The sequence below is a fragment of the Sapajus apella genome, unplaced genomic scaffold (genome assembly GCF_009761245.1).
Source record: "Sapajus apella isolate SASKATOON/1434 unplaced genomic scaffold, GSC_monkey_1.0 scaffold8, whole genome shotgun sequence".
Lineage (NCBI taxonomy): Eukaryota > Metazoa > Chordata > Mammalia > Primates > Cebidae > Sapajus > Sapajus apella.
In genome coordinates this window covers 25,755,977-25,782,611 of record NW_022436948.1, presented here as the reverse complement: position 1 = coordinate 25,782,611, position 26,635 = coordinate 25,755,977, and the positions used below count along the sequence as shown (strand labels likewise).

General features: G+C 35.6%; 1 protein-coding gene across 2 annotated transcripts in view; it reads left to right on the top strand.

The window, feature by feature from the left end:
• The window catches only part of CHODL (chondrolectin), a 161,604-nt gene extending 135,207 nt beyond the window's left edge, over nucleotides 1-26,397 (top strand). The window contains exons 1-6 of one of the 2 annotated variants that reach the window (XM_032277142.1): nucleotides 2,405-4,082; nucleotides 14,321-14,630; nucleotides 14,784-14,941; nucleotides 18,028-18,114; nucleotides 20,540-20,642; nucleotides 24,988-26,397. In XM_032277142.1, the coding sequence (XP_032133033.1) occupies nucleotides 4,004-4,082; nucleotides 14,321-14,630; nucleotides 14,784-14,941; nucleotides 18,028-18,114; nucleotides 20,540-20,642; nucleotides 24,988-25,072 (822 nt within the window). In that variant the 5' untranslated portion in view covers nucleotides 2,405-4,003 and the 3' untranslated portion in view covers nucleotides 25,073-26,397. Of the gene's footprint in view, nucleotides 1-2,404; nucleotides 4,083-14,320; nucleotides 14,631-14,783; nucleotides 14,942-18,027; nucleotides 18,115-20,539; nucleotides 20,643-24,987 lie in introns of those variants that run through there. The other variant, XM_032277144.1, reaches the window with a different exon arrangement.
• Nucleotides 26,398-26,635: the final 238 nt, after the last annotated feature.

Genomic DNA, 26,635 nt, shown 5'->3' with positions numbered 1-26,635 from the left:
AAAAAAAAAAAAAAAAAAAAAAAAAAGAAAAGAAAGAAAGAAAGAAACTTTTGCCTATTGCTGAAGTGGTTATATAGTAATGATTTACCTTTTAAACTTTCAAATGTTTATTTTTCTATGTCCTGGCAATTTGATAGTGCTCAGGAGAATCATTAACTGCCATTAAATAAAGTATAATAGAATAAATAAATTGGTTAATATTGGATTGTGATAACATCTCAAATTTATTAATGTAAAGTTGTAATAATTTTAAAGATTGTAACAAATCTCCTTTGAAGATTGTATTTGCCACTTTTTGACCTGGAGCAGAAATTAATGAAGCCTGCTGTGACTTAGGTTGAAGCCACTGTATTGAGTTGCCCAAGTGAGGAGCCACTGAGAGCAGATCAGTGACTGGAATTTAGGCTGTCTTTCCTTGAGAAGTAATAATGGGCACATGAAGCATATGCTCACTGGGAATTGCAGACATTTGAAAGTGAATGGGGAAAGTGGAAGAGTTCGTGGTATATTGGGGATATACAGATTCCATAGTGTACTCTTAAGAGTCCTGATGTCACTTTAGAGAATGTTGGATTCTAAATATTGATTCTATTGATGTTTCAGAGCTTCCAGAAATTCAGCAATCAACTTATTTCTAAGATTCCTTTGTGGCCAGTTTTACTGATAATCATCTTTCGATTTGGGGGCTTATAGACAGAGATACATTTTAGGTGTTGAACGTTTGCTGAGCACCTTAGCTTAATCAATTTGAAGTTCTCATTTGAATCTTTTTTTTTTTAAGTTGACAAAGAACTTTGACTTGTGGGGTACCTCTCTTCTGACTGTCAGTCATATGGTCTCATTTGGTATGAGCTGATCTGGGATCCAGCTCCAGACATACACAATTCCTCACATAACCCAAAAGTCTCTTGCTTGCCATAGAGGGAGTCCTTAATTTCCTGATTGCTTTGCAAACAGTTTTTAAACTTCTAATTTTGTTCAGTTAATTTGAAACTAGAATAGGTCATCAGAAAAACATATGTCTCCTATGATACCTTATGCATATCCACAAGAGGGAAAAATTAAAATCCTTTGTTAATAAAATTAATGAATATTTGTTGTATTCCCCCAACTCCCAATAACCTTGTAACATTTTTCCAAAATACAATTTTATTGAAATTTTTTTATTTGTAGCCGCTACCATACTGTATGGAAAAACAAACAAAAAAAGAAGCCAAGAGAGATTTCCACCAGTGCTCTCCAAAGAGCATGCCTAGTACCACTCACACTTCATATTTAAGACAATTCAAACTGTGATCTGTGAGCTTAGTGATGACCCATCCAGATGTTTTGAAGTGAGGGAGACACAAACAAATGAAAAAAGCTGTTCTTGTCAGCCAGTCCCCTTAAAATCATCATATCTAAAAAGAACCTGCAGTAATTTATTTTCCTGATAGGTCAAACAACATCCAGAATAACTGCTGAACAGCCTTAGTTAGTGAGTGTGGCCAACTTAACCTGATATAATTCTGGCCTAAAGATAAGAAACTGTATGTTAGGAAGTCTGTGCAACCACACTGAAGATATAGTTATTACTGTAGTTTTGATTTCCTGAAGTACTAAGACCATGAAGATCCTTCCTGACAAAAGGCTTCATTCTTGCTAGCTTTTTAGGCATGAGAGACATTTGAGCCTACTGATGATGTAGGAATATATATCTAGTGCTTATGTTGTAAAATGCTGGTATTCTTTCCCAAAGAGGGGCCTTTTTACAGTAGCTCTGGACTGTGTGAGTAACAGAGTAGGGTGGCATGAAAGGGGAAAGGAGATCCCTTCAGAATCCTAGTTCTACAGGTATTTGGAGAAGCCATGGGGATCACCACCCTCAACCTTGACTGCTGCTAGAGAATTCCTACAAATATACCTCCAAATGAATTTCTCATCTTCTGTGCTGGCCATGACTCTTGACTTGCCCTTCCATTACAGCATTTATACACAGAGCAATTATTTTATTATATTTCTTTCTCTACACTGGACTGTGAGCCCCTGGGGTCAGCTCACCTACCATGGCTATGCCAGTGATACTGTTTGACATGGTTTCCAGGTTTGAGCTATACCTCTACTGCCTAGAGGCATATCAATTTTCCATTTTTCATTCAGAATCCCAGCAGTGCCTGTTTGTTGTGAGTAATTAGCTAGTGTGAAAGTCACAGAATCCGTAGCCTCTACAAGGTCCAAATTTATTAACTGCCCATGGTTCTGCAATAAATTAGTGCTTTTAAAGCTAATATAAGAAAAAGGAAGTGATAGAATAGATATTATTGTAGTTATTTTAGAATTCTACTTTTTTTTTTTTTTTTTTTTGAGACAGGATCTTGCATGTTGCCAAGACTGGAATGCAGTGGCTGGATCATAGCTCACCTCAGCCTCCGGAGTAGCTGGGACTACAGATAGCGCTAGAATTCTACTGTCATGAGTAGGCTGCATTTAATAATCTTTAAGGTCTTTCCAAGTGCTGAAATTTCTGATTCTGCAAGACTTGTCCTTGTTGTGTCAGTATTGACTTCCTTTTTCCAATAAAACAGTCAAACAGTTGTTTAGAGTGTACCTGTGGCTTATGAAAACCAAAGACAACAAGAAGTTAGAGGACAGTGTAATTCTTATAAGACACATAATGTTATTTAACAATTATTAAAAGCATTTAATTTTATAAGCATAACATTCTCATGCATTTAAAGCAACATAATGAGAAAATACCAATTCCACTGAAGCTCATTATGAGAACATTTTCAGAGTTCATGCTATGGACTTGATATAGATTAAATTCTTATGAGCTTCTCTCCAGTACTTCTAGGCATAACAGTCTTTGCCTAGACTGCTTTACTAAAGAGCAGGTCAGGTTATGAAAAATGTAGATTTTCCAATGAGCTTTACTTCTAATGTAAATCATAGATCACCAATAAATGATTGCAAAGAAATACATCCATTTTACATCCAGAAAATTCCCAAGAATTCAGAATGTCTACTTTGTATTGGTGGTTTTCTCTGGAGTTGCAAACACTGAGACTGAAATCAGTTTCGAAAACCATGCTTCAAATATTCATTTCAATTTGCTTTTGTGGCAGTTTTCGTCAAACAACCTGCTTGGAGGTAATCTATTTGCAGAGCCTAGGTGGGGCAAAACCCACCACATTACATAATTCACTGAGCAGGTTTTGGCTCCCACTTCACCAATCCGTCTTAAATAGTGGCTAGTGCCCTGCATCTAGCAATACATATGATCAAGCAATTTAGCACAGAAAGAGAAAGGCCCCACAACTTGGCATCCCCGTGGACATTTATCTTTGAGAAAATCAAATGGATCCAACTTTTTGCCAGAGTTTAATAGCAAAGCTGTCACATTTTACACAAATAAGTATCCAGTCCGCCGGCGAATGGAAAGAGGGGACAGGGAGGAGGCGACCAGAGGAGGTGGGACAGCTGACTGGACTGTTTTCAAAGTGGCTCCCGTTTTTAGGGGAGGGGCTGGGATGCTCCACATGGCTGGAGAGACGAAGTAGTTAAAAATTATTGCTGGCGAGGGGCTGGAACCTCGGGACGTGGGTATATAAGACGGTGCCTGAGCGCAGAGCGGCGGCTGCTGCTGTGATCCAGGACCAGGGCGCACCGGCTCATCCTCTCACTTGTCAGAGGCCGGGGAGAGAAGCAAAGCGCAACGGTGCGGTCCAAGCCGGGGCTCCTGCTTCGCCTCTGGGACACACAGTGGACTCCCTAACTTCAATCCCCAAACGCGCACCCGCGAAGTCCTGGGCTCCAGCCGGCACATTCAGGCGCTGCACAGGCGCGGCCGGCGGCAGGTTCCGGCCAAAGGCTATGCGCGCAGGGGTTCGGGCAGCTGGGCTCCGGCTGCGGGAGTAGGGCCCAGCAGGGAGGCAGGGAGGCTGCGGAGTCAGAGCCACGGGCTGCGCCCTAGGCAGAGGCCGCCCTCGCTCCACGCAACACCTGCTGCTGCCTCCGCGCCGCGATGAGCCGCGTGGTCTCGCTGTTGCTGGGCGCCGCGCTGCTCTGCGGCCACGGAGCCTTCTGCCGCCGGGTGGTCAGCGGTGAGTCAGGGGCCGTACCCCCGGAGGACGGGCTGGGAAAGGGGACCACGGGGCGCGGCGGGGCAGCCTGTCCTCGGGCGGAGGGTCTCCGGGGCGTTTGAAACCTGGACGGTGTAAGGGTCCGGGAGGAGGCGGGAAGAAATTGATTGTGCTATTCTCCTCCCTCTCCTAATACACTCGCAGAAAAGTTTAAATTTCTGTGAAGCGCTTGCTTAAGTCGCCGCGGAGCGAGCTTCTGCTTCATCAGGAGCGGCACAGCCTTTTTCTGGGATGATTTCCACTTTCTTTGTGAGAGAGTTGACCACAGGGTAGGGCTCAGCACCTGCAAAGGGGGCGGGGTAGGGCGGAGGCAGAGGGAACCCAGAGACAGAAGAGCCACCGCAGAAATGCCACCGTCTGTGGCTCTGGCTGGATTTTAGTCCCTGCACCTTGTTCACTCGGATGATTTCTGAGACCAGATCAGTTCGCCGTGGGTCGCCTCCGGATGCCTGAGCATCCAGTCTTTGTTCTCAGCAGGACTACTGGCAGGGACCTGGAGTGTGCTCATTGTGTGTAGATGCTTTTCCTTTACGCACTTCGTTCCAAGTTGGGGACTTCCCAGAAAATGGAGTCAGCTGGAGTTGGGCCGAGGTATACTTGGTAATGGTTGCAGGTTTGGCACACAGTAGGTGCACAATTAGGTCTGTCAAGTCAGTGCATGGGAAATGAATCAAAAGTGGCAAGCTTCCCAGGTTTTCTTTGATTTTTCTTTTTTTGACTCTCACTGTCCTATTGTTGAACAATTTATATTGCATCTACTCTCCCTTACTTTTTGGGAAGGTCTCTTCAAAAGGATACATATTCTCAGTGGCCTAGGATGAATGTGATCAGGGCCTCACATGAAGGCTGAACATAACTACACTTTATAGAAATTTCATGCTATGCTCTTTGAAACATTGCAGTATTTGTTAGATATATGTGTTTTGAGGGTGAAAGGTTTTTTTTTTCAAACTTAAAAAGTACAAATAGTCCTTTTCACTTTTGTACGTCTATACAACAGGTGTCACTAGATGTACAAATAGATGACAGATGACAGCAACTAATTCAGTTGTGAAGCCAGACCTTTAGACATTGACATATTAAGCTTAATTGTTACTGATCTTCCCCTTAGCAATTTGTGATGTTCTGCAGTTTCAGAATATAATTCTTAAATGTGTAGTTACCACTCTACATTTTTTCAGAATTTTCAGAATCTGTGACATTAGATCCTTTTCCTCCCTAATTTAGCTGCAAAGCAAAAGTTCATTATATAGATTCATCTGATTGTGTAAATTACTTATCTGACTGTCTTTGTGTTTATCAGAATTATTCATGCAACTGAATGAACAGCAGAGACCATGCTTTGAACATAAGTGTTTTTGTTTTTAAACAAACACTCATTGACCTAAATAATATCCTTTAGATATACCTTGTTCCTGGGCCTCAACATTTGCAAGGGAGACAAAATAATATCTCAAGTAAAAACAGAGCTTAAAAAATTGTTGAAGAGGTGTATTTTGTGTTCTATGAGTACATAATTTTTCCCAAACCTTTTGTTATGTTTTCTTATTATGTATTTATAGGCATCTTGTAGATGACATCTGGAAAATTTCTAATTAACTGAACATGATCTATTTGATTTAGCATAAATGATGATGTTTATTTGATATTAAAATAATTAGTTATGTTTTTCTTATGAATAATTCAATTGTCTTTGGTCATAAAATTCACATTGAAATTTAACCATCTGTAAATTGACTTGTAACATTTATTCTTTGAAGACTAATTTTTAAAAAAGATATATTTTAACCACAATGGCTGGAGAACACAGCAGCCTAAAGCCTGACTTTTGTGTAGCAATAGTTTCCGATGGATCTATTCTCTACCTGGTCAATGTAAGTTTTGAATTGGTGCATCAATTTTTTCATGCCACTTGGGACCATTCACCAAATCTTTACTGAAGTGTGTGAGTCTCTTTGGGGCTGTTAGTAGGAACATACTGACCACATATGGAATATATTTCTATTTGTTAAATTTCAGTACAACGATTTATAACTTCTATGCAGGATACTCAAATAATCACTTACTCCAGAGAAAAAGATAGACACAAAATAATTCTCCACAGAAATTATCTTTAATACTTTAAAATATTCAATAAGATACTTTCCGATATTTTTAAATACATCACCTTTTCTAAAGTGTAGAGTATTACTTACAAATAAAGTGGATATATTTTAGCAAGAAATGGCATTTCAAACAACTTAGTCATCATAATCTGACCAATAAGATTTAATGGCATCTAGTAGTAATACGGAAGTATTTTTTCTAGGTCAATGGTCATGCTTATTTTGATGTATGAATATGTAAAGTAATATGTGGCATGATGATAGTAATCAAAGCCTATTTGTTAAATTTATGATATTAACTTGGAAACTACTTTTAGGAGCTTAGACGTGTACTAATTTCTTACTACACACAGATGTGTAGAGAATATCTGTGGGGTCTGCAATCATTTAATTTTGTGAAGTGACTGGTGAGTAATGCTGTCTTCTTTAGGACAAAGGTAAAAAGATTTTACTTGTAGGCATAAGGATGAAGATGAAGGATTCAAAATTCAGGTCTCTAAGTTGGGAGGGTATATTGGAAGCACAAGTGATAATTTAAAACAATTGAAGTGTTTTGAAGTAATGTGTTTCTTTTTTTTTTTTTTCCTTTTTCTTTGTAGTGTGCATAGCAGTGATCCCCAACCTGTTTTTGCTGCAAAATGACATTAGGAGTATTTCATGGCACTTCCAGATTTCTGCAGAACACTTTAACATATGTTAATTTACCCTTATTAAAACTGGCACACGTTTTATTTAGGAGACTGGGTGATTTCGAGAGCTTTCTTCTTGTGCAGATACCACAGAATATTACAAATTCATGGGTGGTGAACAGTAGCACATAGATTAATATATAATATAATAGCAAGGGAGATACAAGAAAAACTGATGAGCATATTTCAGCCTATGGAACTATTCCATGACATCATCAAAAGGATAAAATGATGACAGTGCAGTTTTCAAAGATGCAATTACTTTAAGTATCTCTTGGGCATGAAAGGAGCAATTTAATCTTATTACCAGTCATTTAATAAACTAACCATTTATCATAGACATTATTCTTTAACTGCTGTTTGTTATCATTTTATGGTTTTATTTTTATAACTTTTTCCTGAAGATGGAAATATCTGTTACATTACCTTTAGAAAACAAGCAGCATTATATAAAGGGGTCCAATATTAAAATTCAGAAGATGCACTCACAAACAATTTTTACTATTTACAACAACCTTTTGTGTGAGGCATGCATATACAAGTAGATGGATGTGTGCAACTATGAGGTGAGAGTGTTTCTTTCATTGTTTTAACATATTCCTGATGATATAACACAGGATGACAGCTTGGCTAAAGTTATACTCTTTGTAATGGGGAATGCATTCCATTTGGACATGGTTTGTTTTATTTTGGAAAATAAAAAGACTAGGGAAAAAATTCTTAAAGATGTATATGGTTTGAAAATCTGAGACAGAGGCAACATTAATTCTTATTTAAATATTTGTAACAGAAAATCTGAACCTGTTTAGAAACAAGCTCTCAGGGCACAAACTCTTGCATATATTAGCCACTCAATAATGAATAACAGATTAATGCCAATGATTCTGACATAGACAACATGCACAGTGTATGTATTCATAAATCGCTTTTGTTCATGAAATATTTCACCTTTATATTAGGTTTGAGACATATGGAGACAGCATAGAAATCTGGTAAAAGCATGGACTGTAGAGTCAGATGGCCTGGTGCCAAACCTCAGCTTCAGCACTTGTGAGCTGTGTAAACTTGGGCAAATTATTCAGCTATTGTCTGCCCATTTTGCCTCATTTTGAAAACAGATAAGACCTTTGTCATGGGATTGCTAGGAATATTAAAAAGGTTAAAACACAGTTATGCTGGTTGTGCACTGTGCTGAGGTACATGCCAAAAAGATAGAAGAAGGAGTTCAGCTTGGCAAGCCCAGTCCCTGGAGCTCAGGCCACCTGGAGGCAAAATCAACTTTTCTAGTTGAACAGTCTATAAAGGAGACCTTTCTGCCATCTCTCACCAGGAGAGGTCATCTCCTAATTTATCCCAAAGCATGCATTGTGGTAGAAGTGAGGTGTTGCACTCTAAATTATTGCTAAATTTCAGGCCTGTATTATTAGAATCATTATTTCTACAAAATTCATAACTGGTCTCATTATTTAAGTAAGAAAACAGGCTTGGGGAGATTAAATAATCCCAAGTACCCACAATTTAAATGTAGAGTTTGGTTTCAAAGCTAATTCATTTTGATTGTCTACGTGAACTCTTAAGTCACACTGATACTTGACTTACAACTTACTCTAATCTCCATTGTAAATACTGTGATTAAAAAAAAAATAGTCTCATCCTCTTCTCAGAAAGCTTATGGCATTTTCCAACTGGAGAAGCAGGGCTTGCTGCTGCTGCCACCATCATAAAATGAGCACAACCTACAGATTTAGTTTTGTTTATTAAAGTGAGAGAATGCATTCCAGCCATAGCACACTATGCAATTAAGTGCATTATAAAATCTGTGTTGTAAAAATAAAAGTTTATTATAATAAAACTCTTTATAAGGAAAAATTTTAGGAAGTTGGTATAATATTGAATACTGAACGCAGAACGCTTAAAATGAATACCAGTCCTTGTCTTTTTAGTTCCAAAGTGCTAGCATTGGTATCTCGGGCCTTGCATAGCAGTATCAACATATTTCTCAGTGTGATCGTGAGGGGGGAAAAGAAGAAATTATGAAAAAATATCTTACATGATTCTAATAAAACATTCTAAGGTCATTCTGGTTTGGGGAATATTTACCATGTGGATGTTCTTTTTTACTTTTTTTTTTTTTTTTTGCAACTCATGGTAGATCACAATTGAACAGTAGGAATTTGTGATACATCTTTTATACTTTTATTGAAAAATGTGATATAAATTCGATGCTCGTCTAATATTGATAATATATAAGTACAGTGTGAGACATAACAAAATATTTATTATTTTCATAACTGAGTACTCAATTATCAGAAAGTAAATAAATATAAGCAATAAGAAAAGCAAATTATAGATCCTTTCTATTCAAAAGAAAAAGAAAACTACCATGAATTCATGAGTTTGGCCCAACTTTTATATCATTGCCAAAAGCATTTAAACCTCTGCCAATAGTTAGCTCTATCGAAATTTTAATGTATAAGATAAAAGACAAAAATAATCTACTTGTTCATGGACATAGTGGTGAAATTTTTGTTGTGACAGTGATAGGAATGTTAATAATCATAAATTTCTCTAAATAAAAGGGCCTGTTTATGTAGCTGTGTGTGTGAAACTAATAAAGATGAATATTTATTTTATATAAAATAAATATTTTAATACATAAAATAATTTATGTATTTTATTAAAAAGAAGTCTCTTTTATATAAAAGAAAATATTCTATATAATATTTCTATAAAAATTTAGTGCAACCTGTACAACAAACCTCCATGACGCACGTTTACCTATGTAACAAATCTGCACATCCTATGTATGTACCCAGGAACTTAAAATAAATGTTAAAAAATTCAGTGCAGAAAAACTTACATATTTAAATACTTTTTAGATTTAAAAATTAGCTCCTACTGCACATCTAGGAAACAAATTATCTTTTATTTTATTTTTTAAATATGTTTGTAGAGAATTTATTTTGAATTTTATTTCTCAATGTGTTTGTAGAATCCTGGGCAGATCTTTTCTCTCTCTTGTAGATAAGCCCACGATTAAAGGATGTTTTCAACTACAGGTGCTAGTTGACATGTAGTAATTTATAGTTAGCATAAATGTAACCTTAGTGTAATAGAACCCATTCTATGGTTCTCTGAATACCTATCCCATAAGATGTTGGTGAAAGATTTTATCTGAACCATAACATTTGAAAATAAGAGACAGAGAAATTCTCCATGTTATCTCACATAATTAGAAAAGAGGTAATTGTAATTGTTCTCTAGGAAGATTGGCTTTTACAGAAGTGGGAAAGTTGCCTCCAGAAGATCTGCATTAACGAAACTTTTCTGGGAATTAGGGCAACGTTTGTTTCCCAGCTGTTGTAGTTTCACTGCATTAGTAGCCAAATGTGATCAGCTGAAACAGCGGTGAGAGGTTCAATAGCTGCTGCTTCTGCTGATTTTACTGCAACTTGGACTGAATTTGCACGCTAAGGTGGAAATCAGTAATAAAATAGAATTGAATGTAAAGAAATTCACAGTGTCAGCTTTAACTGATTGTATATAAACCACACAAATTGTGCAATATATTTATAATTTCCTGAAAAATGCCTTGCTAGATCTGAACTGTTGGTGGCTTTTCAGTTCAAACTCTAGATACAGCTGATGATCAAACTTCAGAGTTAACGTAACTGTTCCAGTTGTCAATGGGCTGCTGTCTGGATGCCCTGAGAGCCTCCCTGCTGTGCCAGCATCACAGTCTCCACTCCCCGAAGCAGGACCTGAGGACTGCTCTATTATCCACAACCAGAGACATGGCCTGGCACAGAGCGTGTCAAGCTGGCTATTATCCAGGGTCTGCCCAGTATTAATTGTTAATTCTTTTAAATATAATTCCTGCCCATAGATGATGATGATGATAGTGATTATTATTATATCTGTATAAACTAACATAATGGTGTTAGAAATTTCCACATGAAACCTAAGGCTATCATGCATTTAATTAAAAATGCTATCTTAATGTTATAAGTGAGTTAATTCACTTCACCATTTTTGTATGATCATCAATAAATCTGTGTTGTGTTTATTTTTTAATGAATCAGAGATAATGAACAGTGACTTTTAGCATATGCAGCATACCCAGGAATCCCCTGAATGTGTGGGGCTTTGTTACATATAGCACTTTTTACTCACTAAAAGGTCTGGCTACTCTGTTGTTGTTGTTTTTTTTTTAATATGACATTTTTGACATATTGCAAAATAATCTTGTTGGACAAATTTAATAATTAAAATTGCTGGGATAAAATCCAAGGCAGAAAGCTCCTGGAGTGAAAAATTGAACAAGTTGAAAACTTAAGGGAATGTAATTAAGATATATTTGGACACTTAGAACTATGTAAAGGATGTAGTAGATGAAAATGGAAACAGCTTGCTTCTAAAATACAGGCACGAAAATATAGGCTTAATGGCATTGTTAAACTCTGACCGAGAACAACCATTTTAAATGACAAAATCATCACAAAACCTAATAAAATCTTCGGATATTGAAAAAATAATACATTTTCAGAGTCAACCATTGGGACTTTCATGATTATCTCTCAAAGAATATGTATTTTCAGGCTGATGTGTCCCCCTGAATTCCCTCTAATTCATTTGCCATTGTCATTCATACTCATGTTATTTTTAATTAACTATTTTGGCAGCCTGTTAATTTGTTCACATTTTTCAGTGTACTATTCCTGGGTCAAGATCACGGTTAATGAGACAAGGGAACAACTCTTGGCCTGCTTGCATTGCCAGAACCACTATTTTGTGATAGGCGTTCTCAGTTTGTGTCAAGATATTGGAAGCCTATCACTCAAACACTGTTGAGAAGTTAGTGACCTTCAGCTGATTTCTGAGCCTTTTTGCCTCTGAGTGTCATCACAGGTCATGAATTGCTGACTCCAGAAGGGAATGGATATGATACACTGGCTCAGTGTGATGTACTGTAATTAAAGTACAAAGTTTGAGTTTTTTTTTCTTGCCAGTATTTAAATACAAGAAACTCCCCTACCCCCACAAATCTGTGACTACTGACAACTTCTATTGATAGGCTACAAAACTAAATACATAGTAGAAAAGGCCACAAATACCAACAAGAATAATATTGATGGAGATTAATTGTAAGAAAGCAGTGAAACGATGTCGTAATTTCTTAGCATAAAGTAATTTGTCTTAATTTTACATAAAGTAATAGATAGTCTATTTTCCAAGTCCATATCTAAGCTAAAATAGAGGGAGAGACTAAGAAAGTAGAAGAGGCTATGGAAAGCAGTTTGGGCATAAGAAATAGTAACAGAGAGGGATTCTTGGCAGCCTAAAAAGTTGAGAGCAGAGACCAGAGGTGAATAAAAGTAGAAGCAATGAAAACCAAAACAAGACAGAATGATCATTCTGGAGATTGTCTATAATTTCGGCATACATTCTTAGTGGTAGACAAGGATGAGTGTGGACAACAGAACAATAGAAAATCCATTGCTGGTAGAGCTAGCTAAATCCTATATATCATAATATCCTTGACCTCATTCTTCCTTTTCTTTCTTTGTTTCCTTCTCTCTCTTTCCTTCTTTCTCTTTTTTCTTTTCCTACTTTCTTTTTCTTTTCTTTCTTTCTCTTTTCTTTCTTTCTTTCCTTTCCTTCCTTCCTTCCATCTCTCTTTTCTTTCTCTGATATATATATGTAAACATAATTATACATGACTTTATTATGACTTGATATGATCATGAATATTTACAGTTATTTCCCTAGGTTATTAGGAAAATTAACACCACTTAATGTAGAGGTATGTAAAATTTAATTTTGAGGTTTTTTTTCAAACTCTTTTTGACCATGTGTTTAAGATTTCACAAATGTTATTAGAGCAGAATTACATTATGAGGTCTCAAAAATTCTTTTAAGCGTTTTTTGTGGTTCTAATATTTTAAAACAAATTGATTTTCAGTATACTACAAATAATGACTTTATTGTGTATAGTATATACTGTACATAGTCAATAGATGTCAGGATAGGTGGTTAAACTGAATCCTGTAATATAAAAACCTTTAAAACACAGGTTTAAAATAAAAAATAGATTTTAAACTTCATTTTCCAATTTAGAGTATGTATGTATTTATTCATAGATTTTGGATATTTGGTTCATCCTAATCTTTATTCCTGAAGAAATATGCAATAAAACCACCAGTAGTAAGATTAACTACAGAGAAAAGTAAATTTAAATAAATTTGTATTTAAGTTTAATAAAATTCTGAGCTAGGGAAGGTTTAAAAATGTAATATTACTTTCAAACTCATAAAGGAACTAATGGAATTTTTTAAGTTTAAATGAGAGGAAGCCATTGTTATTTTATATGTGTTAATATGTAAGTAGAGCCTCTAAAGCTGACAATTTGTTCTCAAGTTTGCAAAATGTTTATTACCTTGTTTCCAGCTAATTATTTAACTGTCTTTGAAAGACCAGTTTGGCCAAATTTCAGCCAAATTTCTACTCCCAACCAAATTGAGAGAAATCAACACTAGTCAGCCATTGATAAGATATTACTAGCTCCTTTATTTCACGATATATTTGTTCCACTGTTTTCTAAGCCATCATTTTTTTACATTTAAAACATATTTCTTTTTTAAAAAAAGTACTTATTTATCTATGTTCATAGCTGGGAGTTTTTATTTGCAATTGATCACTTATCAGAGTTATCTTTGTAAAATGAGAGAAGACATTGTCCTAGGAATTGGAGTTTACACACAATATCTCCCTAGAGAAAATACTCAAAAAGACTGGTAATGAGATTTTTTCAGAGATAATGAGTACTTTAGAAGTCAACTCTGTCACTTTCAATGTAATATTATACTAATTAATTAATACTACCAATTACCTTCATTCTGTCCTCTTTAAACTTTCAATGTTAATAGATTTACTTTTGGGTATACAAATAAAACAAATATTTATACCTTAAATTTGCCACTGTGTATCTCTTTCAGAACACCTTATATAAAATTGTTTCATTTTATTTTACTTGTTTTTGATAATTAATTTCGCTTATGAGTTGTTCTTCTTCTTTCATAAAGTTTTAGCTCACTTTAATATACACTCCTGAAATTCTTTTAGCTATTTTCATTTCCTATGTTAATTGGTTTATAAAATCTAAGCCAGAAGAATTATAACTTCCCTTAACAAACGTTTCTTGAAGTACTGGGTTTAAAAATTTATGTTCCAAGTTTACTAGGGAATCAATTTGCTTTTACAAATTGCAAGCAATAGGCTAGAAAATAAACTTACAAAATAATCCAGTGGGAGAAGCATTGGTTCTTAAATTTTGGTTCTTAGTGGTATTACAAGTAGAGTTCAGATTATCAATATATGGGCATCTTTTGTGTTTTTTTTTTTTCAGGCCAAAAGGTGTGTTTTGCTGACCTCAAGCATCCCTGCTACAAAATGGCCTACTTCCATGAACTGTCCAGCCGAGTGAGCTTTCAGGAGGCGCGCATGGCTTGTGAGAGTGAGGGAGGAGTCCTCCTCAGCCTTGAGAATGAAGCAGAACAGAAGTTAATAGAGAGCATGTTGCAAAATTTGACAAAACCTGGAACAGGGATTTCTGATGGCGATTTCTGGATAGGGCTTTGGAGGAATGGAAATGGGCAAACTTCTGGTGCCTGCCCAGATCTCTACCAGTGGTCTGATGGAAGCAGTTCCCAGTACCGGTGAGTATGGATCCTGAGCAGTTGACAGGTGCTCTGGGGAACTCCACAAGGTAGGGAGAGGACTCTGTTGCCCATAGAGGATGTCAAGAATAGAACAAGAAGAATCACTTAGGAGGCATATATCTGAGTGTTCGTGTTACTCTGTGTTTGCAGAAACTGGTACGCAGATGAACCTTCCTGTGGAAGTGAAAAGTGTGTTGTGATGTATCACCAACCAACTGCCAATCCTGGCCTTGGGGGTCCCTACCTTTACCAGTGGAATGATGACAGGTGCAACATGAAGCACAATTATATTTGCAAGTATGAACCAGGTAAGCAGTGTGAAAGAAGGTACAGAAGATTTTGTGCATATTTCATTATATTAAGTTTTGTCCTTAATTTTCACTACCTTTGGCTCTTTTTGTTTTTCTGCTGTGAAATAGAAAATTACCTTCAGCTTGTCATATCACTTGTGTACTGAGGCATATCATATCCTGTAGAGCAAACTGCCCAATGAGCTCAAAGAAGAGAGTAAATAAAAACATCTGAAGAGGTGTCTTTAAGAGAAAATAATCATTTCTAACATTAAAAACAACTTGATTTTTGTAAATAGATTTTATAAACAATAAATATCTATTTTAAATTATTTTAAACAGTTATTGTAACATGTGGGAAATAGGTGTAAGTTACCAAAGCACCTGTAGACCTGCACATGTGAACAACAGTTCTTTATCTCATGAATTTAAGAGAATAATGCACTTTCTCCTGGATAATTTGCTTATCATTTTATGGTATAATATTTGACATGTGGTACTCGATAAAAATAAGACTATCATAGCTCATTGCCCCATAGCGGAAAAAGTAGGAAGAAGTGGCTTGTTCTCCCTATGATTCCCATTCTTGAAATATGCCCCCTCAGTTAGCTTTCTTTTGAAATCTCCCACTACTTGTCATATGCAGCAAATGGGAAGATCACATTGACTTGAGCTATATTGGCGTGGGCTCTAGATTAAAAATATAGTAAATTTGAATTACTTTGAATGGGACAGATCATCTGAATATAGATATTTGACTGAAAGAGGGATTAACAAAAACTCTGTGGACTCATTTTTAAAAATCATCTGAGAAAGTCAAGTTACATCCTTAGGCTTTGAGATCTCTTAGCTGTTTTTCTCCTCAGTGTTTGTGTCATTTTAACTCTTCTGAAGGGGTGTTTTCTTGAACTCATAATATCTGTTCACATAAGGTAATTATAGTTGAGGACTGCTGCTTCCATTATTCTCTTGAAATTACATTATTCTTTTTCTCGTAATAACATAAAGCACAAAGGATTATTTGGATTAGACTTACCCTTCTCTTAGATTTATCCTGCTCTTGAGTGCATTAAGCAACTTTTTGCGTCCCTGGTGAGTTTATTCTTTAACCACCTTGGTTGCTAAACCCATCATTACCCTCCTGGAAGCCTTTGCAAAACTGAGTCTGTTACACGCTTATGTCCTTTATTTTTCTCTTGGAGAATTATAAAGTTGAAATTCTCTGATATTTTAAATTTGTGACATTCTATGTACTTAAAAATATTGAATAAAACAAATACAATATTATGCATTATTCTTAATATCACATTATTGTTGCCTTCTCCTTTCTTTTGAGTTCATAGATCAATTATTTGACCCTTCATTGTATTATATATAATTTAAGTTTTGCATTCAAACTTATGCCATTATTTAGGACACTATAAATCTTACAATCTTCTTTTCTTGTTTACATTACTAGGTTTACATTACTCATGCAAGAGCATTTAAGATATAAAATTATTCTTTTTTATCTTCTACATTCTACCCAAATGTTCAAATAATCTATATTGATTAAAATATTTTTATGTAGTTATTGTTTTGAACCACATTCAGAGGTTTACTGTTGGTCTTATTAATGTGCTCAGGATTTTAATTTTTTATTTCATTATTTAATCCTTTTTTTTTTTTCTACTTAGTTAACCTTCCTGGAGCTTAGTGTCTGCTTTGTAAAGGATGTTGGTTAGATTAAATTCCTTGGTTATGTAATCACTGCTTAAGTTTTAGTGATATTTTGCATAATATTTATATTATTCATTAAAAAATGCCAAGTGAGTAGGCATAGGGTGACTAAATACTATAGAAGAACAGGTATAGTTTAGGACTGAATCAGAGGAGGCTATTAAGATGTCAGGGTAAAATTTGTATACAAGAGTAACAAATATTACTACAGGATGGTATACGATTAAATTTCCAACAAAGGGAGACTCTGACATTATAAGATAATGTAATAATGGTAAATGTTAAATTAAAATCTTTTGTATACTAAAAACTATATAAGATGTTACATGTGTTCTTATTTCAATTGACAAAAGTAAGTAGAAAATTACACTTTTGGAACAAATGGTAACAAATGTACAGGTTTTAAAAAATAATTCAGTTTACTTTCATTGAATTATTAATTTAACAAATAGTTCCTTAAGGAAAAGAAAAATAGAAAATTGAGCAATACCAAATTGTGACAAGAAATGCCAACAATTTTAAAGTGTGTGGCAGGAGGAAAAGAATCAGGAAGAATAGTTAATGGATGCTGAATAGGTAATGGATGCTGAGCTTAATACTTCAGTGATGGGATGACCTGTGCAGCAAACCACCATGGCACATGTTCACCCATGTAACAAACCTTCACATTCTGCACATGTACCCCTGAACTTAAAGTAAAAGTTAGAAAAACAATAAAAAATAAAGCGTGTGGCAATAGAAGAGACATCTATAAAACTAGCGAAAGAAACTTGCAAGCTTTAATTCAATAGTATTATTATTTTTAACAGTAGACACTCTTGAAGAGCAAATCTAAGGATGGCATTGTATGTGCAGAACAGAAATGTGCTTAGAACATTGTTGCTTGAATCATCAATTCCAAATGCAATCTACATACAGTCATCTGATTATTATCGCAAGGGAAAACCTGAATAATACACTGATATTAGTAAAGAAATTATCTTGCTTGTCTCTGAATTGCATTGAGTATATCACACTCTGAAGCTTACCAATTCTTGGTTATCCTCACTTAACTTTGTTCCTGGTCTGCCATTATTGCCTGCAGCAGGCTGTCATCAGCACAGACCCACTGTTGATTGCTGAATGGAGTTTGGAGTTTCAAGGGAGAATATATCAAGTGCATCTTTTATTCAAAGATAATTAAATGTTTATTCAAATATAGTTAAATGTTATCAAAGATAGATAATTTCATGTAAGTTTAAATTCGGAATATATATTATTAGCTGTAAGATGTTCAGAAATCAAAATTATATTTTTATTGTTTTATAATAAACATTCATATTTATATATGTTTTCAATTCTCTTATTTAATCATCATATATGATGCTGATACTTATTATTTACAGAGATTAATCCAACAGCGCCTGTAGAAAAGCCTTATCTTACAAATCAACCAGGAGACACCCATCAAAATGTGGTTGTTACTGAAGCAGGTAATTACTTCATGTGTCTTTAACTTCATCAGGAACTGAACTGTACTTTCAAACGCTGCTTCATGTTGACTCCAGTGAAACTTTTCTTGCCTGGGGAAGTGGTGCACTAAGTTTGGTCCTATGGAAATTTACTTTTCAACTAGATTAGAAAAAATTATGTTAAGCTAGTATTTGAATAGAAAAACCTGTTTGGTTTTCTTTAAAGTGTTACTAAACTACGTCATCCACATGAAAATTTGGATCTAGCTGGGCACAGTGGCTCACGCCACTGTAATCCCAGCAATTTGGGAGGCTGAGGCAGGGGGATCACTTGAGCCCAGGATTTCAAGACCATCCTGAGCAACCTGTCAAGACCCCATCTCTACAAAAATACAAAAAACTAGCCTGGCATGGTGGTACACGCCTGTAGTCCTAGCTACTGGGAGGCTAAGGTGGGAGACTCACCTGACCCTGGGGAGCTGAGGCTGCAATAAGCAGTGATCATGACACTACAGTCCAGAGTGGGCAACAGAGTGAGACCCTGTCTCAAACAAACAACAACAGTAAAAACACTGCCAACAACAACAAAAACAACTTTGGGTCTACAAGAAACTTCTCTAACAAGACATAGGTGTCATGATGCAAATTGGCACATTCAGTGGAGAGCAAACAAAGGTGTGCTGATACATGTCTAGAGATTGGTTGAATCCTTAAATTGCCTGAAGTCAAACAAGAGTGGGTGGAAACAGCAAATTATTGCTCAGATGCCCTGTTGTTGGACCTCATGAGTTTGTCTTCTGTTAACAAATGAAGTGATGCGCAGTTCAGTGGAAAGCTTTATCTCCACATCTGGTCCACTTTGACCAGAATTATTTAGATTAGTCATGATGAAGACTTTTAATTTGCAAGCTAAATGCATAGTTCTTCAATTTGTTTTTCTTGCATAGACATGATATTAAGTCTTAGTGCTTTTCACTTTTCAGGTGCCTGGTTTTAAAACCATTCAGAACATCTAAACTTAATTAAAAAGATTAGTAGGCCAGGCACGGTGGCTCACACCTGTAATCCCAGCACTTTGGGAGGCCGAGGCAGGTGGGTCACCTGAGGTCAGGAGTTTGAGACGAACCTGGCCAACAGGGCAAAGCCCTGTCTCTACTAAAAAATATAAAAATTAGCTGGGCATGGTGGCAAGCGCCTGTAATCATGGCTTCTTGGGAGTCTGAGGCAGGAGAATCGCTTGAACCCAGGAAGTGGAGGTTGCAGTGAGCCGAGATTGCCCCATTGCACTTCAGCCTGGGAGACAGAGCAAGACTTTGTCTCAAAAAAGAAAAAAATCGGTAAATAATCACATTGGAAAAATTTTTTCTCTTGTGAAATTGAACAAATGTTTATTAAAGTAATTTTAAGTTGTATGGGATTTTGGTGTCACAGTTTTTTAATTTTACTAAGAACATCTAGCATTATCAAATGTTATGGAACAGGATTAAAAAATAATTCATTTTAGAATTTAATTAAGATCAAGTCTTTGTGCCACTGGAGTCTTGTGTCTCTGAGTCATTACTGTATCATCAGTTAATATTTACATATTTCATTTTAATCCCAGTGACTAGCATATAATCATAGCACTAAGCTTATTGGCTAGGTAATGATATATCCAATATATCCACAATAATTTTAATAATTATTATTTTTAATAAGCACTCATTTTTGTAAGTAATGATTGAGAAGGAATAATGAAATGAGTTAGCTAAGATTATTAATATACTGTGAAAGCTAGTCCATGTCTGAATTGCTGATGTAATAGTAGTTTTGGAAGTATGGATATCAAATTGGAACAGTCTGATATCACTACAATTCAGTACAATTCAATTTTCAGTTCAGTAAAGTTTTGTTTTTAATTTTTACCAAAACATGAATAGTTACGTACCACTTAACAATGGGGATATGTTCTGAGAAATGCACCATTAGGTGATTTAGTCATTGTGCGAACATCGTGGAGTATACTTAAACCTAGATCATATAACTGACTATACATCCAGGCTATTTGATATGGCCTATTTCTTCCAGACTACAAACCCCTGCAGCATGTTACTGTACTGATGCTGTAGACAACTGTAACGCAATGGTATTGATCAAAACCTACCTAAACATAGAAATGCATAAAATGGGATATGAAATAGAAAAGATGGTACACCTATATAGGGGAGCTCCATTATAATCTTATAGGTCCACTGTCTTATATGTGGTGCATCATCGCCTGAAATGTCACTATGTGGTACATGACTGTGTATTATTTCATTAGATTTTTCAACATTTTGAGAAGAACTTTGGGATCAATTTAGTGATAACTGAATTTCACCTTTTTTTTTTGAAAAATTATTACAAATTTTTGTGTTAGAATTCTTCCTCAACTATCTTTTCACATGAAGACTGTTTTATTTTGTAGGTATAATTCCCAATCTAATTTATGTTGTTATACCAACAATACCGCTGCTCTTACTGATACTGGTTGCTTTTGGAACCTGTTGTTTCCAGATGCTACATAAAAGGTAAATAACACATATATGTAGAGACAATTTGAAAAACTTTAAATAGGTTTTCAGAAATGTTTTAAAACTATTAGTATAAAGTTAATTGTATTTTAATATGCCTTAAGAAATCCTGCACATACAATCCTATACATACATCTAATAAGATATACATTGATTATAGAATTAATGTATCATTTAATCTTCACAAGCCTTATTAAGCAGTTACCTTTCTGTTAGTATTTCTCAGCTGAGCAGATGGTGTCTTAGATGGGTTACCTGTTCTGCCTTGGGTCCCATAGCTAGTGTTTAAGGTGAATCTGAAATTTGGATATTTGTAAACTTCCAGCATATGCACTATACTATACTGCTTCTTGTTTATGAAATAAAAGAATTAATGCTGAACTTTTCAATCTAGACATCAAGCTACATGTAAAACCTGATATTTGTAGGTTCACTTTGTATTACTTTTTAAAATTCAAGCTACAGGTTTCTGTTTTATTTCATAAAGATCTTTTAAGAATAGGAAATAAAATACAGTGGTTAAAATAGGCCACTTTTTGGCAGGTATCTTGAAATAAAATCCTGTATTTTACCAGCAAGATTTCTGGGGAAATATTATGACTTTTGTATCTGCTTACCCATAACCTTGAGTTAGAGAAGTTTTTCCATGTGTCAATTTTTTAATAAAAATGAAAATAATTAAATAAAAAAAATTTTCTTCATTTTCAAACAAAAAATGACATATAAATGTGTCAAAAGAAAAAAAAAAGGAAAAGCTGTTCTGTTTATATAAGAGCATGTTTGCCAGAATAAAGTAGACATCTTTGAGCGGTTTAACTAAGAACTGGTCAAGGCACTGCCTCCATCAGGAAGGACCTGCAAACAAATTCATGTTTCTCTTTTGACCTTACTGCATCTTCTTCTTTTTCTGAAAGAAACCCCAAAGAAACCATTAAGTAATAAAAGATCCAGAAAAAAATTAAGTACATGTCAGTTTTAAATGATTCACATAAATTTTCAAAAGAATCCAAACTGTAACTAGCTGGATGTTAAAATAAAACATTTTGAGTAACGATAAATAAAGCCTAGCAAATTAATACTATACTTTGTGTCCTTTTGGAGTTCTAGTATATATGTGGAACACAGTTAAAATATTTTTTGGGCTAGATGAGGTGGCTCATGCCTGTAATCCCAGCACTTAAGGAGGCCAAGGTGGGCAAATCACCTGAGGTCAGGAGTTTGAGACCAGCCTGGCCAACATGGTGAAACCTTACCTCTCCTAAAAAGATACAAAAATTAGCCAGGCTTGATGGTGTGTGACTGTAATCTCAGCTACGCGGTAGGCCAAGTCAGGAGAATCACTTGAGCCCAGGAGGTGGAGGTTGTAGTGAGTGAAAGATCATGCTGCTATACTCCAACCTGGGCAATAGAGTGAGACTCTCTCAAAAAGAAAAAAAAAAAAAGAATTTTTTTTTTTGTATTTTGTACAGAATAAAAGAACAGTAAATATGTAATTTCTTGCTCTGATTTCTAAGACTATAGATGGAAAGATGATTTAATGCTGTGGAAAGGAGTGAAATAGAAGGAGAATTTGACATAAATCCTTCCTTCCAGCCAAACTGTTAAGGAAGACCTGAAAGTAGCAAATGTGCTTGAAAAGATGATTTGAACTTTTTATTTATATATTCCTCTTTATAAAGTAAAAATCATTAAAGTGCCAAGTAACTGCTTCCTTATTTGCTTCCTTTCTTCCAAGTAGGATATTATGGTGGCGATTCTATTCATTCAAAATCTCTCCCAGGTTTTTATAGCTTAAAGATCTGTGGAGTTTTCACTTGTTTGAAATTCTCAGAGTGAGAACATAAACCAAAACACAGCACCTCCAGATGCTGTGATTAATTGTAATACTGAATTCATTTGTTCTTAGATCCTCCCCTTTTTCTTTCTTCCAGGAAAGCAAGGAGAAACTTCATCAAAGACTCTACTCCATTATTATCTGGGTACCTTGCAGAAAGTTTAAATTCCAATCTGGTACACACAATGGTTTCTATCATTCCATGTCATGTTCAAAATAACTCGTTTCCTTACAGGGTAGTAATTATTTTTTTTTTTTTTTTTTTTTTTTTAAGATGGAGTCTCGCTCTGTTGCCCAGGCTGGAGTGCAGTGGCACAATCTTGGCTCATTGCAACCTCTGCCTCCCAGGTTCAAGCAGTTTTCCTGTCTCAGCCTCCCAAGTAGCTGGAACCACAGGCATGCACCACCATATCCGGCTAATTGTTGTATTTTTAGTAGAGATCGTTTCACCATATTGGTCATGCTGGTCTCGAACTCCTGACCCCAAGTGATCTGCCCGCCTCAGCCTCCCATGGTGCTAGGATTACAGGCATGAGCCACTGCCCCCAGCCTCCTTATGGGGCAGTAATCCTTAAGTGAAATACTAATTCTACCCAAAAGCCACATTAATAATTTTTTTTTTTTTTTTTTTTTTTTTTTACCATTCAGAACATTTTGTGCTTTTAATAAGCTTCCTTGGCTTATTTTCCATCCATGTTAGATGACTTGGTAGAATAAAGTGTTGATCTTACTTATTTGGATGAGAATTCACAAACCATAAAATTTGGACATAATATTTTATTTGTAACAAAAATGGTTAAATCTAAGTGAATTAAGCAATAGTTTAAAGGAGTAATGGTCAGATGTGTTTAGAAATAGTTATTTTCTGTCTTTGAGGGAATTCTGCAATGTCTGGTATATGGAGAGGAGAAGATGAGGAGAAGCCTGTGAGGACTGAGGCAGATGCTGGGAACTGGGGCTGGGGTGGTCAGGGAGCAAGTAAGTGCACAACACAGTGAACTGGAACACACAAACACTTTTGTTCCAGGCAAAAGATTATCCTGAGGGAACCAGCCCAAAGAAATCTAGATTTTGACAGGGCATCCAGTAGAGAGCAGCTTGGGTGGATCACCTGAGGTTATGAGTTTGAGACCAGCCTGGCTAACATGGCAAAACGCCATCTCTATTAAAAATACAAAAATTAGCCTGGTGTGGTGCTGGTGCCTGTAATCCCAGCTACTTGGGAGGTTGAGGCAGAGGAATCTCTTGAACCTGGGACGTGGAGGTTGCAGTGAGCTGAGATCGCGCCATAGCACTCCAACCAGGTGACAGAGTGAGACTCCATCTCAAAAAATAATAAAATAAAATAAAGAGAATGACTTGGGTAAACTCAGGAACAGATAACTTCTGCAGGTGCCTGAAAAGTTATCATTTTATGGAAAGACAGAAGATAGCAGAACCCTAGACACAGGCTGGAAATGTGGGCCAGAATTCCAAATCTGACAAGGGTGAAGTTGTATCTCAGATCTGGAGGAACTCAGATACTGTTTAGTTACCAAAGCATGAATCTGCTATTGAACCACATTGGTTTCAGAGACTGAGGCACCAGTAAGCTTCCAGAAATCAAGTAACTTAGGTGCAAGACTGGAGAACTGATGGGACGAGGGGAATAGATGCACCCTTACACGTAGTATAATAACATTGTTTTGATTATTTGGCATGAAATTCAACATACATTAGTGACAGAAGACCTCCAAAATAATTGATCAAAGAAAATAAAGGTTTTTAATTAGTGAATAAAACAAATTTTTAATATTGTGTCAGGCACATGTTTGTATGTGTGGAACCAACCTAAATGTTGAGTGGATAAAGAACTTGTGGTATATTTATACAGTGGAATACTACTCAGCCATACAAAGGAGCAAATTAATGGCATTCACAGCGACCTGGACGAGATTGGAGACTATTATTCTAAGTGAAGTATACAGGATTGGAAAACCAAACATCATATATTCTCACTCATAAGTGGGAACTAAGCTATGAGGATACAAAGGCATAAGAATGACACAGTGGACTTTGGGGACTCAGGGAAAAGGGTGAGAAGGGGGTGAGGGATAAAAGACTACAAATTTGGCACAGTGTATACTAATCAGGTGATGGGTACAACAAAATTTCACAAATCACCGCTAAAAAACTTACTCATGTTATTAAACACCACCTGTTCCCCCATAATCTATGGCAATAAAAAAATTAAAAGAACAACCACCACCAAAACAAAAATAATTAAGTCTAAGTTAGGAAAGATCCAACAGGAAAAGATATGTTTTGTTTTGTCCATAATTCACAAGAACTGTTTGCCATCTTCACATATTTGAATAATCTAGAATTTTTTGTAAGAATGGGAAAATACACTACTGAGAGGAGAAGGGCTCTTTAATAAATAACTGAGGTATTTTCCTTTGGACCAAGACATGCGTAGTTTAATAAAAAGTTTTGGCACTAAACATATTTTTTTCTTATGTTTTTCAGTAAAGGAAGAACAAAAACTAGTCCAAACCAGTCTACACTGTGGATTTCAAAGAGCACCAGAAAAGAAAGTGGCATGGAAGTATAATAACTCATTGACTTGGTTCCAGAGTTTTATAATTCGGGATCTGTATAAGGAATGGCATCAGAACATTAGCTTGGAATGGCTTGAAATCACAAAGGATCTGCAAGACGAACTGTAAGCTCCCCCCTCGAGGCAAATATTATAGTAATTTTTTATATGTTTATTATTTCACTTACAAAATATGCTGTGCTAATGATGGAGTGAGACATGCTTATTTTGCTAAAGGATGCACCCAAACATCAAGCAAATGAAATGGACAATGCAGATCAAGTTACTATCAACACATTGGGATTACGTGTGTTAGAAGCAATTATTTTTATTTCTTTCACCTTTCATAAGTTGTAATCTAGTTAATGTAATGTATATTGTATTGAAATTTACAGTGTGCAAAAATATTTTACCTTTGCATAAGTGTTTGATAAAATTTAACTGTTCTAATATTTATTTTTATGGCATCTCATTTTTCAATACATGCTGTTTTGATTAAATAAATTTATTACTGTTATCAGTGAAATTCACACAGACACAAATAGTACCATGGAAAAAGTTTGTTTTCTAGAAATGATTCATCTTTCAGTTTCTCTGCTTTTGGTCAAAATTCTAAGAAATCTCTTCAGAAATAAGAAGCTATTTCATTAAGTGTGATATAAACCTCCTCAAACATTTTACTTAGAGGCAAGGATTGTCTGATTTCAATTGTGCAAGACACGTGCCTTATAATTATTTTTAGTTTAAAATTCAACAGATTTTGTAATAATGTAACTTTGTTAATAGATGCATAAACAATAATGCAGTCAATTTGAACAAAAGTGGCATACACAATATAAATCATATGTCTTCACACGTTGCCTATACAATGACAAGCAGCTCTCTGAGGGTTCTGGAATCAGTGTGGTCCCTCTCTTGCTCACTAAACAAAGATGGTTGTTTGGGGTTTGGGATTGACACTTGAGACAGATAGTTGCCGAGTTTATCTAAGTTTCCCTTGCTGCATTTAGCCTCTAACTATATTAGTATACAAAGAGGTCTTGTGGTTGAGACCAGGTGAATAGTCACCATCAGTGTGGAGATAAGCACAGCACACAGACATTTCAGGAAGGAAAGGAGCCATAAAATTGTGTGAAAATGGATTGGAACCCATCAATGATCACATATTCATTGATGAGAGTTTGCTTGAGATAGAAAACGGTGGGTCCTTTCTGTCTTATCTCCTAGTTTCTTCAATGCTTATACCTTGGTCTTCTCAAGAGAGTGTTGTAACTGTCTGGTCTTCATATGTCCCTGTGCTCCTTTTAACCAAATAAAGAGTTCTTGTTTCTGAAGAATGATCACTAGTCCTGTCTAAAACTCTTATGTGAAAAAAGTACAGATATGTTTGCATCAATATATAAAGTTGAAAACAAATTACTCTTTAAATGTGCTAAGAATGGAAGGGATGGTTATGTCTAATATTTTCCCTATGAATTATTTTCAGTTACATAATAAGGTACTTTCTTTAACACAATTCACAACTAACTGGTTGGCAAAGCTAGGGGGCAACATAGAAATCAATAAGCATTGCCTGTT